The 18,711-nt window shown below is 48.5% G+C and overlaps 1 protein-coding gene across 5 annotated transcripts; it reads left to right on the top strand.

The window, feature by feature from the left end:
- The first annotated feature begins 3,016 nt into the window (after positions 1–3,016).
- Positions 3,017–17,917, top strand: LOC137801823 (serine-rich coiled-coil domain-containing protein 2-like). Of its 5 annotated transcripts, none has more exons than XM_068599215.1 (16): positions 3,017–3,373; positions 9,195–10,456; positions 10,552–10,698; positions 10,773–10,913; positions 11,000–11,073; positions 12,051–12,227; positions 12,981–13,068; positions 13,280–13,367; positions 13,558–13,629; positions 13,787–13,889; positions 13,979–14,053; positions 14,191–14,277; positions 14,555–14,650; positions 15,031–15,160; positions 15,604–15,643; positions 16,612–16,788. In XM_068599215.1, the coding sequence occupies exons 2-16, from the start codon at positions 9,229–9,231 to the stop codon at positions 16,655–16,657; spliced, it is 2,592 nt and encodes an 863-aa protein (XP_068455316.1). In that variant the 5' UTR covers positions 3,017–3,373; positions 9,195–9,228; the 3' UTR covers positions 16,658–16,788. The 5 variants fall into 5 exon arrangements, with proteins under 5 accessions (XP_068455316.1, XP_068455317.1, XP_068455318.1 ...); XM_068599216.1 differs by having other exon boundaries at positions 15,031–15,136; XM_068599217.1 differs by lacking the exon at positions 15,604–15,643 and having other exon boundaries at positions 15,031–15,136; positions 16,612–16,824.
- Positions 17,918–18,711: the final 794 nt, after the last annotated feature.

Here is an 18,711-nt window from a genome sequence, read left to right on the forward strand (position 1 = left end):
ATGCAGGAGCAGATCCACCACTGGAGCCCCGAGTAGGGTTGTGGGGATCCTTTCGGTCTGGAGGGACAGAGTTAGACGTGAAGAAACGTCTGCATTAAAACATGGAGCCAACGCTGCAATCATTTGAATTACTCAAAGCTTAAGTTGCATTTGGACAACCTGACCGCCTTCAGCCAAAAAACCCACAAAGTTTACACTCATGGACTTGAGGCTGAAGATCCGTCACAGGCGTTTAAAGCCGAGAAGAGTCCGTCCTCAGGAAGGAAACCAGGAGCCTCACCTTCAGAAGCAGGAAAACAAGCTCCACTGCTGAAGAGCAGCAGACAGATCAAAGAAACCCTGAAGACAGAAACAAGTCAAGTCCTGAGAAGCTCCAGAGACCGGGGCGCTGCCCGCCTGCGTCTTTAACCCCTCTGCTCACCTCGACCACCTTCCAGACTCCATGTTTGACTTGAAGCAGCAGCTCCTCCTCAGCGGTGCTTGAAGGTTGTAGACTGAAGCTCTGCCTGAGCGACACTCATATGAAGTCTGATGTCGAGGCTCCACAGGCTGTCAGCACTGATTACACTGATTGCTGACACCTGAGCTCTAGTGACAGTCATATATATATATATATATATATATATATATATATATATATATATATATATATATATATATATATATATATATATATATGTATAATTTAAAAATATATATCTTAATATATATATTTAATTTTTTTTTAAAGAATTAAAAAAAAGAATATGTATATATGTATATATATATATATATATATATATATATATATATATATATATATACATATATATATTTATTTATTTTTTAATTACATTTTTTTTTAAAGAAATTTACAAAAAGATGTCTCAGGTGTCTCAGTGACTGTCACTCGAGCTCAGGTGTCAGCAATCAGTGTAATCATCAGACTTCATATGAGTGTCGCTCAGGCAGAGCTTCAGTCTACAACCTTCAAGCACCGCTGAGGAGGAGCTGCTGCTTCAAGTCAAACATGGAGTCTGGAAGGTGGTCGAGGTGAGCAGAGGGGTTAAAGACGCAGGCGGGCAGCGCCCCGGTCTCTGGAGCTTCTCAGGACTTGACTTGTTTCTGTCTTCAGGGTTTCTTTGATCTGTCTGCTGCTCTTCAGCAGTGGAGCTTGTTTTCCTGCTTCTGAAGGTGAGGCTCCTGGTTTCCTTCCTGAGGACGGACTCTTCTCGGCTTTAAACGCCTGTGACGGATCTTCAGCCTCAAGTCCATGAGTGTAAACTTTGTGGGTTTTTTGGCTGAAGGCGGTCAGGTTGTCCAACTGCAACTTGAACGCATGTTGGCTCCATGTTTTTAATGCAGAAGTTTCTTCACGTCTAACTCTGTCCCTCCAGACTTCCGATATCTCTCCCAGCCTACAGGGGGCGCTGTACCCTCCAGGCCCGGTTCTGGTTTTGGTTCTGCTCCTGTTCTGTCGTTTGAAAGAATCGGGGCGGACCAGAGAGGCGGCTCGGACCCCCGCGTTGCTCCTTCACCCTCCAGCCCAGGTTCTGGTTTTCCTTTGAAGAACCCGTCTGCAGAGGGCTCCTGGTTCTCCTCTCCGTCCAGCGGCTTCCCGGCCTTCGGCTCCTGGGACTCTGCTGCCGAGGCGCCGCCGAGCAACGCACAACCTCGTCCCCCACCGACCTTCATCGTCCAGTCCAGGAACGGCTACCAGCGAGTGCTGGAGCTCTCCTCTAAGAGCAGGTACTCCCCAGAGTACCACAACCCACCAGAGACCCGCAGGGGCTAACGAGGTAAAGCTAAGAAAGTTAGAGCTGTTGTTCAATGACTCGTGTTTGACCTTTAACCTTTTGACCTCCTGTGTTTTAGGTGACCTTTGTTATGAGCGCTTCAGTCCGGGAAGAGTTTTGGAAGGCTAATAAAAATCTGACTGGAACCGGTTTGTTTTATTTACTGATGTGTTCCTGTAAGTCTACTTGATGTGCAAACAATTAATGATTAAACTGAATCAGAAGCTGTGTGGCTGGGCAAAGTTTAAAAGATTATAGATTAATGGTATCAGAACCATGTAACAGCACTCTGGAGCAACAGCAAGTTAATGTGCAGAGATAATTTATATCTAGAGATAGATCAGTAAGGGTCCCTGTGAGGGACAAACCACTCCTTCTTTGGTCCATGTTCAGTAGTAAGGGTCCCTGTGAGGGACAAACCACTCCTTCTTTGGTCCATGTTCAGTAGTAAGGGTCCCTGTGAGGGACAAACCACTCCTTCTTTGGTCCATGTTCAGTAGTAAGGGTCCCTGTGAGGGACAAACCACTCCTTCTTTGGTCCATGTTCAGTAGTAAGGGTCCCTGTGAGGGACAAACCACTCCTTCTTTGGTCCATGTTCAGTCTGTCTCTTACCTTAAAGATGTCAAAGACCAGCAGTTGATTCACTTTATACAAAAGCAATAAGTGTTCATGTTTTCAGTTCAGTTTTTCTTCAGTGAGAAAAGTCCAGTCTGTGTAGAACAAGTGCACTGGACATCTTGTTGAGAGTTTAAAGAACATGACGTCATCTGTCTGGGATGAGTTATCTTTTGTGTTGAAGGCCTTAAAATTAGGAATATTGTAGTTGTGACGCTGCAGCCTTCAGGTGACGTCTGCCCTCTAGTGGACAAACATCACAGAAGACTTAAATCTGCCTTCAGCTGATTAAATATTTATATTGTTTACAGTTACAATGTAAATATAAAAGTACATTAAAGCCTCTGAAATATAGCTTGTATTATATTTAATACTACATAATAACTCGCGTTCAAAAATTAAATCATTTCACTGTCGTTTTGTCACATTTCAATTATTTTACGATAACTTCATGTTATGAGTACTTATTTATTACTACATGTTAGTACTTGTACCACAGTGCTTGTACCACAGTGTCATATCTAAGTAGTCTGGGGAGGAAAGGGTTATGTTTATGTGGACAGATGACGTCAGTATCAGCTGTTCCTTGGGTACGCGCTGCGCGTGCACGTGTGTGTGCGGATGATTCAGCAGCTCGCGCAGCAGCTCGCAGCTCGTCCTCCGCACACGTGCACCTCTGTCGGGTTCCGCTGGCTCGAACCGAACCTTTCGCTCCGAGTCGTCTCACCTGGTCGCTGAGCCCGTGCAGGTGACGCGTCCAGCCCGGGAGACCCCGTAGCGCCGCACAGGCCGGACAGCGGCGGGGAGCCGCGCCGTCCTCCTGCGTCCACCGGGCGGGTTCTCGGTGCCTCCCTCCCGGGTTGCCTCTCTGTCTCCCGGCGGGATTCGACCGGAAAGCGTCCTCCTGCTCCCCGGCCTCCGCGGCTCAGCGGAGGCGTCGCACGTTTCCGCATTTCTGTCGTCTGCTGCTCGCGCCCGGCAGGTGAGGTTCCGTCTCGCGCTGCAATGATGAGATATGCTCATGATTAACATGATTACGTCACAATGTGGACCTGCAGCGATGAAATATGAACATATTAACACGAATACGTCACAGCATCGTCACTGAGGGTTCTGTGTGTGTGTGTGTGTGTGTGTGTGTGTGTGTGTGTGTGTTCTAACATAAACAGTGGCTGCGTATCCCATGATGCATTGTGTTAGCATGAGGAAGCTTTATTCATTCACTGGACCTTCAGAGGTTATTATGGTCTGTCCAGACAAACGGAGAGATGCAGTGAAATGTGTCAGAGGAGTTTTGAGAAGCTGGAACCAAGAAAGAACCAAAGACGACGTGATGGAACGTGAGGAACGTGTTCTTCGGATCCTCTGGGTTCTGTCTAAAGGCCTCAGAGGGTTCTGGGTTCCACACTCTAGATCCATCGGTTCCATTCACGCTGGCTTTTAATGCTTCTTCCTTTTACTGTTCAGGTCCTCTGCTTGTTGTGGTTCTGTTGTCTGGTTTGGTTCCGTCCTCTAGATCTTAAGCTCCACTGTCTCTGGAGTGGTTCTGCAATGAGAGAACAACTGCAGCCAGGTTCTGTCCTCCGGATGCTGGTTCTGGTTCTGTCTTGTACTTCTTTGGTTCTCTGGTTGTGTCTTGTAGTTCTGCTGGTTCTGTTGTTCACTGGTTCTGTCTTGGCTTTCTTCGGTTCTCTGGTTGTGTATGGTCTCTGATTCTGTCTTGTACTTCTTCGTTCTCTGGTTCTGTCTTGTCGTTCTTCAGTCGTGCAGGTTCCACCTTGTAGAACTTTATCCTTGTTCTCTAGCACTTCTGTTCTCCGGCTCGTGTTGCCGGTTCTATAGTTTTTGGTTCTGCTGGTTCTTCGGTTCTGTTTGTTTTTTTCTGATGGCAGCAGAACCGAAGTCCGATCCGTGCGTCTCCATTACAGTCTGGCGGTTCTCCAGAGTGTCTTTCGCTCCTCCGCTGTAATTATAAACCTGTTCTTTAGCAGAGAACCAGGAACAGTGGAACCCGCAGAACGCCTGCAGCTGGAACAGATGACGAGGGAACGCGGCTCATCAAACATACATTTGTTCCGGTCGGTTCTCTGGGAACAAAAACATCCCGCTGCCTGAATTATTCATCTAAAAAGTGAAGAACACAAAGAAGTTTCATTTCAATTTAAAGGCGACGCTTCAGACCAGTGTGAAACCGTCTTCACTGAAAGAAGCAGCGCTTCATGCAGGAGCCCGGTTCAAAGCCGAGTCATCCGTTAGCTAGTGGCTAGTGCCCTGCTAACCTTCTGCTAGTGCCCTGCTAACCTTTTACTAGCGCCCTGCTAGCGCCCTGCTAACCTTCTGCTAGCATCCTGCTAACCTTCTGCTGGCGCCCTGCTAACCTTCTGCTAGCGGCCTGCTAACCTTTTACTAACGCCCTGCTAACCTCTGCTAGCGCCCTGCTAACCTCTGCTAGCGCCCTGCTAACCTCTGCTAGCACCCTGCTAACCTCTGCTAGCACCCTGCTAACCTCTGCTAGCGCCCTGCTAACCTCTGCTAGCGCCCTGCTAACCTCTGCTAGCACCCTGCTAACCTCTGCTAGCGCCCTGCTAATGTCCTGGTTGGACTGATGTGGATCTTGTTTGTTTTGCGGCAGGAAGTGTTTGTTGAATCTGTCTGCAGAGTTTCCTCTCTGATCTAATCTTCATCATCATCATCATCATCATCAAGTACTCGCTGCTGCTGAAGTACTCGCTGCTGCTGAAGTACTCGCTGCTGCTGAAGTACTCGCTGCTGCTGAAGTACTCGCTACAGTAGAAGTACTCGCTGCAGTAGAAGTACTCGCTGCAGTAGAAGTACTCGCTGCAGTAGAAGTACTCGCTGCAGTAGAAGTACTCGCTGCAGTAGAAGTACTCGCTGCAGTAGAAGTACTTGCTGCAGTAGAAGTACTCGCTGCAGTAGAAGTACTCGCTGCAGTAGAAGTACTCGCTGCAGTAGAAGTACTTGCTGCAGTAGAAGTACTTGCTGCTGGGTGTTCTGGATGAAGAGCGCTGGAGTCTGCTGCCAGAGAAAGAGCTGCTTTGTGGCACATTGATGATGAGGGGGGTGGGGGGGGGGGTGGAGGAGGGGTAAGAGGGGGGGGTTGAGTGGAGGACCACAGCTCCCAGGACAACAGGGATGTTTTCATGCCAAGTTGCTATGACACCGAGGAGGAGGAGGAGGAGGAGGAGGAGGAGGAGGAGGAGGAGGAGGAGGAGGAGGAGGAGGGACAAGCTTCTACTGGTGAGAACCTGAAGGAATTCTGGACTAAAACTTTACCAGATAGCAATACTTTATCAATACTTTACCAGATAGCAATACTTTATCAATACTTTACCAGATAGCAATACTTTATCAATACTTTACCAGATAGCAATACTTTATCAATACTTTACCAGATAGCAATACTTTATCAATACTTTACTGGTTTCCATCTCAGAAAGCAGGACTCTGTCAGCAGCTCTGTCACGTTTCATTCTGTCATAAGTTCCTGGTGAAAGTGTGTGTTTGTGTATTTGTTGGTTCGGTGCCCAACAAGGCCGAGCAGTCATGCCGTGTGTGTGTGTCTTTAAGTGTGTGTGTGTGTGTGTGTGTCTTTAAGTGTGTGTGTGTGTCTTTAAGTGTGTGTGTGTGTGTGTGTGTTTGGCCTGAAGCTGATGTGAAACACTGAATCCAGTGAGTTGTTGTGTGTAAATGTGATTTCAGTGTGAAATCTGCAGCAAACAGAAATACTTGTTAGTTAACAATAATAATATAGTTTACCAATAATAATATAGTCTACCAATAATAATATAGTCTACCAATAATAATATAGTTTAAAGGAGTTCAACTAACTTGTAATAATGAATGAGGTATTTCAGTGTAAATGTTCGTCATCGTGCTGCGTTTACAAACCCAAATAATCAACCCAGCTGAGATTTATTTGCATCAAACTGATAAAAACGCTGCTGAAGTAACTTCATAATGACGCCAATTGGTAAAAAGTCTGAATTGACGTTTTGTTAGTTTTCTCCTCGAGACGACGAGCAAACGACTTTTAAAACGCTTGTTTTCTGAATGGAGTCTGGACCGCTGACAGACGCCTCTCCATCTGTTCATTGAGTCGAGTTTCAACCTGTTTTATGACCAGCGGCTGAACTCCTTTCAGATGCTGATCAGAACCACAGCGCTGAGGCAACAACACAAACCATCGTATTGTTCCTGTTGTATGATCATAACTTAGTTTGTGCAGAGCAACATTCACTGTAAATGATATCTTCGTCCTTTAGCGCTCGAGGCAGACGGAGGGAGGACAGGATGGCAGCACACACCGACCCAGAATGCCTTGCGGTTCTGGTGGTTTGAGGTTGCTGGTTCAGATTACGGCGCTGGAGAGATCTGGTGTTTCCTCCAGCGAGGGCAGTTACGTAACGCTGACCTTTGACCTTTGACCTCTGACGCGTCCGTTATCTGGCCGTGAGAATAAAGTGACGCATGAAGCCATAAAGCCATGAATCACACACAGGAAACTCTCTCAAAGCTCTTTCTCATGAGACGTCGCCATCAAACATGAAAGTACGTGAAAGAAAACAATAACACAGAATTATATTCTATGAGTTTCATAACGAGCAGAAGTGAAGACGTGTCGCTGGACTTCAGTCTGACAACACACAACGAATGAGGCGTTAACTTTTCATCTCACACTGTTGACGTTAGCTTTGGACCAATAGACGCTGTGACGCAATGAATCCTCCCTGCTACTTAGCTTAGCATGTTAGCCTGCTAGCTTAGCAGCCGCATTGATAATGCGTGTTTTGCTTTGCTTTTAGAATAATTTCTTCAAAAGAGAACTTTAGATGTTCTGTAGGTCGATCCAAGTGTTTTTTAAGTTGTTATTGTCACAGTAATTATTATTTTTCTATTGATTTCATATAGTTTATGTATGATATGAAAATATTATACTTGTATAGGAAATATAAAAAGACAGGAAGTGAAATGTGGCGACTCGCGGTCGATTCCTCTCAGATCAGCAGGCAGAGAAATGGAGCATGAGGAGGAGGAAGAGGAGGAGGAGGAGGAAGAATATAACTGGTGTTATAGGGGGGAGGAAAAGGAGGAGGAAGATGGTGAAGGAGGGAGACTCATTATCATTCAGTCGTGACCTCGTTCATCACTCTTCATTCCTTCTGTGTGTCCTTGGTGACACACACACACACACACACACACACACACACACACACACACACACACACGGCAGCCTGGTCTTTGCCACCATGACTTTCTGTGTCTATGTGTGTGTCTGTCATATATATATATATATATATATATATATATATATATATATATATATATATATATATATATATATATATATATATATATATATATATATATAATCTGTGTAGCGTCTCATGAGGTGTGTTAACCTCCGGCTGCTCCTCCGTTGACCTCCTGGAGTCACAAGCTGCTCTGGTATCGTCTCCGTCAGCAGTGTGACGCTCCATGTGGTTCAGGCTGCAGATACGGTGGCCCGGAGCGGACAAAGGACTGAGGAGGCTTTCATCCTCGTCCTGGGCCGCCTGTGTTCAGGCTGCAGGCTGGACTGTTGTTGTTCTCATCATCGTCATCATCGTTTGGTCTCATGATGAAGTCCAAAAGTTGAAGAATGGAACAAAAGTTTTATAGATTTAATTATGCATTTAAAAAAAAGCTTTCTTGAACGTTGTTGGTGTTTTTAGCACCATTAGCAGTTAGCTGCTGGTTCTGCCATCGCCATGTTGCTCATGCTTTGTGCGTCTGTTAGCATGCTGTGTGCGTCTGTTAGCATGCTGTGTGCGTCTGTTAGCATGCTGTGTGCGTCTGTTAGCATGCTGTGTGCGTCTGTTAGCATGCTGTGTGCATCTGTTAGCATGCTGTGTGCGTCTGTTAGCATGCTGTGTGCGTCTGTTAGCATGCTGTGTGCGTCTGTTAGCATGCTGTGTGCGTCTGTTAGCATGCTCTGTGCGTCTGTTGGCATGCTGTATGCGTCTGTTAGCATGCTCTGTGCGTCTGTTGGCATGCTGTATGCGTCTGTTGGTATGCTGTGTGTGTCTGTTAGCATGCTGTGTGTGTCTGTTAGTATGCTCTGTGCGTCTGTTAGCATGCTGTGTGCGTCTGTTAGCATGCTGTGTGTGTCTGTTAGCATGCTCTGTGCGTCTGTTGGCATGCTGTATGCGTCTGTTGGTATGCTGTGTGTGTCTGTTAGCATGCTGTGTGTGTCTGTTAGTATGCTGTGTGCGTCTGTTAGCATGCTGTGTGCGTCTGTTAGCATGCTGTGTGCGTCTGTTAGCATGCTCTGTTTTTCCTTCAATGTGTTTCTGACAAACTGATTAGTCCGGAAAATAATTATTCAATTATTTGATAATGAAAATAATCAATAGTTTAGTGTGACTAAAAGAGACACTCAACTACACCCGTGTGTGTGTGTGGTTACTATTTGTTGTATTCTGATGGAGGTGCAGCGACAGATGATTGTTTTTGTTCGGGTGTGGTGTGTTATAATGCAACCTCCTAAACACACACACACACACACACACACACACACACACACACACACACACACATTGCCACGTCTCAGCCGTCCGTCAGTTGGAGCTGCTTCTTTCTCGATGTTTCCTCTCACTAAAGTATTTTCTGCCTTTTTGTTCGTATGAAACTAAAAACCTCAGCGTTCCTCTTTGGAAACCTCCAGAATGAAGCCGCTAAAGCACAGATAATGATCTTGTTAGTGAGTCATCAAACCTTTCCCTGTTGTGTCCTTTTGTCTGCAGGCCTCGTGCTCCATGTTGAAGTGGGCGTGGCCTGATGTCAGCCCCTCCCACCATGTCCACCATGGTTTCTAGGCTGCCCAAGTTTGGCTCGAGGCCCAAATCCACCGCACTTTCCACCGGCGCTCGGACGGATCCAAACGCCGCTGTGACCGCCGCGAGCACAACCACCACCCGCCTCACCAACGGGTTCTACCACCACCCCGGCCCGGCGGGGGTCGACGGCGGTCTGACCGCGCCCACAGCTTCCGTCAAGCAGAACGGGTTCATCCGGGTGCCGACTTCGTCGCTCTCCATGAAATGGAGGCGAGAAAATGAGCCGCTGGAAGACGAGGGAGCCGACGGGGAGAAGGAGCGGCACCGGGAGAAGGGCGGGAACGTCGGGCAGAACCGCCCCGTCGGCCCCGCCCATCAGCATTATCCCCAACGGGACGCCAACAAGAAGACGACCACCGCGCTGGGGCACGGCTCCGGCCTTCCTGTGACAGCGCCGCAGTCCGGCCCCAGAACACTGCCCGTCCCGAAAAGCGGATCTCTCGGTTCCAAACCGAGCCAGACCGGGATCGGGCTGAACGGCGGCCCGAAGCAGAGCCCGAACGGCCTCTCTGGATCCAAGCCCAAGGGCGAGACGGGCGGCTCCCTGAGACTATCTCACGGCTTTGCTCGTCCCGGCGGTTCGAGGCCCGGTTCCGGTCTCTTTTCTAGGCCCGGTTCTGGCCCCGGCTCCCGATCCGGTTCCCCGCTCCAAAAGAAACCGCCGGCCAGCCGCTGCCGCTCCAGCGACAGCCTCGGCCCGGCCGCGATCGCCCGGCTCGCCGAGAGCGACCGCATCCGGTCGCGCAGCCTGACGCAGGTCCGCCGGCTGCCCTCCCCCCCCGCCCTCGCCCCTTCCTCCTCCTCTTCTTCCTCCTCCTCTGTTGCCCGCCACCCCACCAGCACCCGCTCCTTCTCCTACTCCGTCAACCGAGCGGCCGGGCGAGGAGGAGGCGTGGTCAAAGGTCAAAGTAGCGCCGAGCGGTCAGCGGTCGGCGTCCCCTCCCCGCTGCCCCCCTCCGCCCTAAAGAAGCCCCTCCTCTCCGGCCTCGGCCCCGCATTCAAGCCCAGCGGCATCAGCTACAGGCTGTCGCGGCCGTCGCTCGTCAAGCAGTCCCGCCCCCTCCGAGCGACGACGGCCAATGAGACCGGAGGAGAACAGGAAGTGAAGCGAGGACCGACGGCACGGAGGAACTCGGTGGAGACGCCCTCGAGCACCGACGACAGCCCGGGTACGAGAATCTTATTATATTCAAATATTAAATATTCTCTTCTCATCCTGTCTCATTCCTGTCTTCTTTCTCCTCCTGCTCCTCTTCTTCTTCAGAGAGCTCCCCGGAGGCTGCGCAGAGGGCCCCCCAGCGGGAGGTGTCGATCCTGGGGGAGACGCTGGAGGACATGTCCTTGTCCTCCAGCTCGTCTCTGGACCGGAACGACACCAGCCAGGAGTACATGGACGACTTCGACAACCTCGGTAAGAGGAGACGTCTCTTTTCTCCTCTTTAAAGTGTGCAGAGGTAACGGCAGCATCTCGTCTGCTGTCCACAGGAAATGGAGGGGCGGGCTTACAGCTGCTCTCCAAGAACCACGAGGACGACTCGGGACTCGACCGATCGCGCGCCAGGTTCCATGAAGACGAGGCGGCGCTCTGCTTCCTGGACGACGGCGTGGGCTGGCCCGCGATGGGCGGTGAGTTGTCTTTTTACCGGAGGAACGCGCCGGCGAGGAAGTCCTGAGAAACGATCCGTTAAAGTCGTTGCGATCTTCCTGTGAAGGTGTTCGAGGCGAGCACCGGCTGACCCGGGTCCCCCACCGGAGGAGGTCCAGTCAGGGGGACGACCACGAGCAGGTAACGACCGGAACAGGAAGCCCTTTAGCATAAAGACCAATGCACGGTGAAGGGTGCACGGTGAAGGGTGCACGGTGAAGGGTGCACGGTGAAGGATGCACGGTGAAGGATGCATGAAGGATACACGGTGCCATATTTGCCTGGTGCAGAGAGCAGAGGAGCAGCTGGAAGTCTCACTCATCAGAAGTTTGAAAATAGGGATAGATTCTGTCGATAGACTCGACCAGGTGTACAGTGACCAAGTTTTAAAAAATGAAAATGAAAAGGTAAAACAAAGTTTAGACATATAATTTATATAGGGATAATCTATCCCTTATATAAAGAGTATATATATATATAAATAAATAAATAAATAATCTATCTCCGTGCTCGACAGGTGTACAGTGACCGAGTTTTAAAAAAGTAATTCTAATAATTAAACCTAATAATAATTAAAGTTACTAAGTTACTATACTTGGTATGACATACGATACAGACGACATGTCAGTACAATGATGTACATGTACAGTCTCCCGTGGCTCCGCCCCCAGACAGTCGGGACCTCCCACCAGAACTCGGTTCAGAGCAGAAACTTTATAACATTTCATCAGTTTGCGGTTCAAACGCTGAAATCCGGTCGATCAAAGGATCTATTGTACGAAAATAGAAAGAAGATGAAAACAAAACTAGTCATTGTGTTTAGAGTCAGAAGTCTTTTTACTTTTAACCCTTTGAACTCACATTAGCAGTTTTAATTACTGTAACATTTCTTGGAGTTAATTCAAAAGCTTTTTCTAAAATCAGAACAGCATGAATTCAAAAGGTCAATAAATGTATAAAAGAATTTATATTTTTTTTAAATATAAGAAAAACTCACCTCCCATCCCAGCTCACATGATGGCACATTATAGAAGCTTACATGAGCAGACGGCTTCATGACTCCATCTCCCAGAAGCCCCGGCGGTGAGTGACCCCCGTGTCCCGTCTGTCACCCGCAGGGCGGCTCGTCGCTGGACTTGTCCCCCTCGGACAGCTGCGGCTCCGGTGGGACGTACATGTGGGACGAGGAGGGTCTGGAGCCACTGGGGGGCGCCGCCGCCTCCAGCAGCACCAACGGCACCAACGGCAACACCACCCAGCACCTCGGCAGTTTCGACTCCGACCTCAACAGCATCGTAAGGCGTGTGTGTGCGTGTGCGTGCGTGTGTGCGTGTGGGTGTGTGTGCGTGTGTGTGTTCATGTAATCGGGTGAATTCCCATCATGGCACGAGTTTCAAACGAGTCTGAACTCGAGTTCTCAAAACCTTCAACGTGTAATTTAACACCAGAGCAGCCAGAAGCTCTTTTCCTTCAGTGTGTTTCTGACGGAGAAAGCAGCTCCACTCTGCTGCAGGATCTTCTGAACCAACACGGACATTGTGTGTTCGTTTAGTTTAAAGGTGACGCATGAAGTTCAAGGGTCAAAGAAAACGCGATGAACACCTGACGTGAATCTCTTAGCAGCAGGAATCCTCTTCTGCAGAAGCTCGTCGTGTTTAAACATGAAGGGATTCCAGTGTATATTATTTAACATAACTTATTATAATGTGTTTCAGCTCTGAGAGCAGCTGAGCTGGTTGAGCCCTCTGGCTCCCTCTAGTGTCTCCTCTCTGAACTGCAGCTGAAGACGAGTCCGTGACCTTCATCACGATGATTTACTTCATTCAGAAGACGTTTACAGATTAACTACAGATGACAGAATATTCATGAAGGACACGCTAAGTGTCTCTTTGTGGTGGTTTTGTGTCTCTTTGTGGTGGTTTTGTGTCTCTTTAAGATACTTCTTCCTTTTTTCATAGAGTTTCTCTGTCATGGTTTGTTGTGTGTTTGTGTTCATTGTGAGTCTTTGAGTTCATAATGTGACTCTGACACAGACCGTCTGTCCTCAGGACGTCCTGAACAACCTGGACTCCTGTGACCTCGACGATGACGACCTCATGCTGGACGAAGACCTCCCAGAAGACGCCTCGCTGCACGGTGTGTGTGTGTGTGTGTGTGTGTGTGTGTGTGTGTGTGTGTGTGTGTGTGTGTGTGTGTGTGTGTGTGTGTGTGTGTGTGTGTGTGTGTGTGTGTGTGAGTGAGAGAGAGTGTGGCTCAGGTTAGCCTAAAGTTTATGTTAAAACGTGTGGTTTTAACATGAAGGTGATGATGATGATGATGATGATGATGAAGATGTGATGTGCTCCAGCAGAGGGGGTGGGCGTGGCCCGCATGGCTCAGTGGAGGATGAGGCAGCTCTGCTGGGGGACGCAGGACGTCCACAACGACAACGACAGGTGAGGAACACCTGGACACGAAACTATCACCTATTTGTTCAAGAGACGTTATTGATTATACCAAATGTAGTGGTCTGAAGTAATGTTGTGTATTACTGCTGTGGGTTTGGTGTTCGACTCGAGGAACGAGTGTTTATGGGAGAAACATACCCATAATGCATCATGTTCACCAAGGTGTCGTCTCCCGCAGTGACTTCCAGGATTCTGGGAACCCGAAGACGGACGGAGACGACGAGCTCGTTCTGGACTTCTGTTCCCCGAGGTGACGAAAACTAACGCACCCTCAGTGCCTCAAACATGCTGGTCCCTGACCGCAGCACCCCCAGGTGCAGTCACCTGACCGCAGCACCCCCAGGTGCAGTCACCTGACCGCAGCACCCCCAGGTGCAGTCACCTGACCCCTCCCGTCTGCCCTCCAGGTCTCCTGGTGGTCCTGCTCTGGGTCTGGATGTGGAGGAACTGGCTGAAGACTGTTGTGCAGTCAGAACACAGCTGGAGTACCTGCAGAGTTTACTGCTTCAGGTGAGGTGGGGAGGAGCTTCAGGGGAGGGGAGGGGCTTCATGTGAAGAGGGGAGGAGCTTGTGGTAATAGTTGACGCTTCGTGTCGCAGGACGAGGACGTGGACGAGGACACTCTGACCACAGACACTCTGAGTCCTGAGACCAGCGACTCGTCCTCCACACAGGTTTGACTCCTTCAACCTTTATTTAAACCGCTGACACGGACAAGAGGAAGTCCAGCTGGAGGAAAGCTTCTCTTTGTTAGACCTGCTTCTACGTTACGACTGTGTGTGTGTGTGTGTGTGTGTGTGTGTGTGTGTAGGTGCAGGATCTCCTGCAGGAGGTGCAGCAGCTCAGAGAGGAGCTGAGGAGCCGAGACCGAACCATCGCCCACCTCACCCTGCAGCTGGTTCGTGTCTCTTGCTTCTTCTTCTGCTTCTTCTGCTTCTTCTTCTTCTGCTTCTTCTTCTTCTTCTTCTGCTTCTTCTTCTGCTTCTTCTTCTTCTGCTTCTTCTTCTTCTTCTTCTTCTTCTTCTGCTTCTTCTTCTGCTTCTTCTTCTGCTTCTTCTTCTTCTTCTGCTTCTTCTTCTGCTTCTTCTTCTTCTTCTGCTTCTTCTTCTGCTTCTTCTTCTGCTTCTTCTTCTTCTGCTTCTTCTTGGTAACATCCTGTGTTCCCCTGTGAGCAGGCGGTTCCCACGGCGACCACCGGGTGTCGTTGCCAGGAGACGAGGGGAACAACGGACCAACACACACAAACAAGTCTGATGGAGAGAGAGAGCGCTGTGAGCACACACACACACACACACACACACACACACACACACACACTCAGCTATTATATAGAATATTATTTCCTAGATTTAGAACTCAAACATAAGAATAAAAAGGAAATAAATATATTTCCTTTTACTTTCTCCTCGTTTAACATTTAATATTCGTGTAGTTTCCTTCTTCCTCTGAAGCTCTCTGAGCCGTCTGCTCGTGTCTCCTGAAAGGGATTCTGGGTAATGTAGTTGAGCTGCTTCAGACTGTTCAGGGTTTTTCTTTTCCTACAAGAATCACTGTCTCCTCCTTCCTGTCTCCTCTCTCCTCCTCTTTGTTCTGTCTCCTCCTGTCCGTGTCCTCCTCTTGTCTCCTTCATCCTTCCCTCCTGTCTCCTCAGGCCTTCCCTCCTGCTCCTTTCCTCTCTCCTCCCTGGCAGTATCAGCGCTCCAGGCCTTACCGCGTGAGACCGAAGCCCAGCATCCCCCCCCACCTGGCTAGGAACAGTGAGTCCTACCTGACGCTAGTAGGTTAGTTAGTGGGTGAGTTAGCATGCTAGCTAGTAGGCTGGTTGGCAGGTTAGTTAGTGGGTCAGATGGTAGGTTAGTTAGTAGGTCAGTAAGTTAGGTGAGTTAGTAGGTTTGGAGGTGAGTTGGCAGGTTAGTTAGTTAGTAGGTTGGTTAGCAGGTTAGTTAGTTAGTTAGTTAGTGGGTTGGTTAGCAGGTTAGTTAGTTAGTAGGTTGGTTAGCAGGTTAGTTAGTTAGCAGGTTAGTTAGTAGGTCAGTTAGTTGGTTAGTTAGTTGGTTGAGTTGAGGACAGTCTGAGGACACAAGTCTAGAGAGTGCGAGGACAGACACACACTGCTTGATGAGTGTGTGTGTCTGTGTGTTATTGTGTCTCCTCTTGTGTTGTTGTTGTGTCCTCTAACGTCCTCCCTGTCCTGTGTCTCCTCCTCTTCCTCTTCCTCTTCCAGGAGTGGAGAACTTAGTGCTTTACTTCAGTGACACGGCGCGGTACGAAGCTTCTTTTGTATCTTCCGCCTCCATCGCTCCTCATGTCGCCCTGACGTCCCCCAAATGTCTCTCATGTCCTTCTATACTTCCCTCATGTCCTTCTATACTTCCCTCATGTCCTTCTACACTTCCCTCATGTCCTCGTGTCCTTCTATACTTCCCTCATGTCCTTCTATACTTCCCTCATGTCCTTCTATACTTCCCTCATGTCCTCGTGTCCTTCTATACTTCCCTCATGTCCTTCTATACTTCCCTCATGTCCTTCTATACTTCCCTCATGTCCTTCTATACTTCCCTCATGTCCTTCTATACTTCCCTCATGTCCTTCTATACTTCCCTCATGTCCTCGTGTCCTTCTATACTTCCCTCATGTCCTCGTGTCCTTCTACACTTCCCTCATGTCCTTGTGTCCTTCTACACTTCCCTCATGTCCTCATGTCCTTCTACACTTCCCTCATGTCCTCGTGTCCTTCTATACTTCCCTCATGTCCTTCTATACTTCCCTCATGTCCTCGTCCCATCCAGGAAGCTTTGTGTTGAAGTTCATTCGTTTTGTTCATTTTTGCATCATTTAATAAAAAATAAGTTCTGAAACAAAAACCATGTAGAGATATAAAAGTAAAGTAAATTCAGCAAAATTCATCATGGTTCTGATCCACTTCATCATGGTTCTGGTTCTCTTCATCATGGTTCTGATCCACTTCATCATGGTTCTGGTTCTCTTCATCATGGTTCTGATCCACTTCATCATGGTTCTGGTTCTCTTCATCATGGTTCTGATCCACTTCATCATGGTTCTGGTTCTCTTCATCATGGTTCTGATCCACTTCATCATGGTTCTGGTTCTCTTCATCATGGTTCTGATCCACTTCATCATTGTTCTGATCCACTTCATCATGGTTCTGGTTCTCTTCATCATGGTTCTGGTTCTCTTCATCATGGTTCTGGTTCTGTTCTCTTTGTCTCAGTCACAGATATTTCACACCTCCAGCCTGGACGACCAGGAGCCAGTGACGCTCCGAGCTCCGCCCCCAGCTGACTCTGGCTCCGCCTCCTCCCGCCCCCAGAAACTCGCCCACGTGATCGAGGGAGCGAGGAAGGAGGAGGAAGGAGATGGCAAGGAAAGGAGGAGAGTCCCCCAAAGGTCCCTTCAGCCCCCGCAGCCCTCCAAGCTCCACCTCTTCACGTCTCAGATCTCCAGACCGGCCGCGCCGCCGGCCAGGCGGCTGCCGCGCGACCCCGAGAGCAGCGAGGTCAAGGTCAAGATGGCCGCCTTCACCTCCGGCTTGTCCCGCCTCCCCAAGCCAAAGAGCCACTGAGCCGCCGGGCCGCACTTCCTGTCTCTCCTGAATGCTGAGCGTTAATTTATTTATTGTTGATATTGTGACTGAGAATAAAGGTTTGCACTTCATTTGAACGGTCCTGAAGCGTCCTCCAGATTTAAAATGTCTTCACTCTTGTGTCTCTGACTTCAACTGGATGAAGAGAAGCGGCTCCATGAATCCTCTTTACCGCTTCACTCCAGATTCCTGAATCCTCTCTACCGCTTCACTCCAGATCCATGAATCCTCTTCACCGCTTCACTCCAGATTCCTGAATCCTCTTTACCGCTTCACTCCAGATTCCTGAATCCTCTTCACCGCTTCACTCCAGATCCATGAATCCTCTTCACCGCTTCACTCCAGATCCATGAATCCTCTTTACCGCTTCACTCCAGATTCCTGAATCCTCTTTACCGCTTCACTCCAGATCCATGAATCCTCTTTACCGCTTCACTCCAGATCCATGAATCCTCTTCACCGCTTCACTCCAGATTCCTGAATCCTCTTTACCGCTTCACTCCAGATTCCTGAATCCTCTTCACCGCTTCACTCCAGATCCATGAATCCTCTTCACCGCTTCACTCCAGATCCATGAATCCTCTTTACCGCTTCACTCCAGATTCCTGAATCCTCTTTACCGCTTCACTCCAGATCCATGAATCCTCTTTACCGCTTCACTCCAGATCCATGAATCCTCTTCACCGCTTCACTCCAGATTCCTGAATCCTCTTTACCGCTTCACTCCAGATTCCTGAATCCTCTTTACCGCTTCACTCCAGATTCCTGAATCCTCTTTACCGCTTCACTCCGGATTCATGAATCCTCTTTACCGCTTCACTCCAGATCCATGAATCCTCTTTACCGCTTCACTCCAGATTCCTGAATCCTCTCTACCGCTTCACTCCAGATTCCTGAATCCTCTCTACCGCTTCACTCCAGATTCCTGAATCCTCTCTACCGCTTCACTCAGATTCCTGAATCCTCTCTACCGCTTCACTCCAGATTCCTGAATCCTCTTTACCGCTTCACTCCAGATTCCTGAATCCTCTCTACCGCTTCACTCCAGATTCCTGAATCCTCTCTACCGCTTCACTCCAGATCCATGAATCCTCTTTACCGCTTCACTCCAGATTCCTGAACCCTCTCTACCGCTTCACTCCAGATTCCTGAATCCTCTTTACCGCTTCACTCCAGATTCCTGAATCCTCTCTACCGCTTCACTCCAGATTCCTGAATCCTCTCTACCGCTTCACTCCAGATTCCTGAATCCTCTCTACCGCTTCACTCCAGATTCCTGAATCCTCTCTACCGCTTCACTCCAGATCCATGAATCCTCTTTACCGCTTCACTCCAGATTCCTGAATGATTCACCTTTCAGTCTGAAAGGAAACTACAGGACCAGTAAAATGAAGCCAAACCTTTTCACATCTGATCTTCATTCAGATTATTTATTTACAAACCAGTAAAAGAGAAAACACACAAACGACTGACTTCCTGTCCAACTGACTTCCTGTCCAACTGACTTCCTGTCCGACTGACTTCCTGTCCAACTGACTTCCTGTCCAACTGAATTACTTCCTGTCCGCCCTCGGCCGTCTACAACAAACATCTACTTTATATTATTTATATAATATAATTGATGCATTATTATGCTTCCATGTTAATAAAACACGACCCGGTACATAGTCATTCATATATATATATATATATATATATATATATATATATATATATATATATATATAT

This window comes from Clinocottus analis, unplaced genomic scaffold (assembly GCF_023055335.1).
Source record: "Clinocottus analis isolate CAN_PGR_092001 unplaced genomic scaffold, fCliAna1.0.p SCAF_44, whole genome shotgun sequence".
In the NCBI taxonomy this organism is placed as follows: Eukaryota; Metazoa; Chordata; class Actinopteri; order Perciformes; family Cottidae; genus Clinocottus; species Clinocottus analis.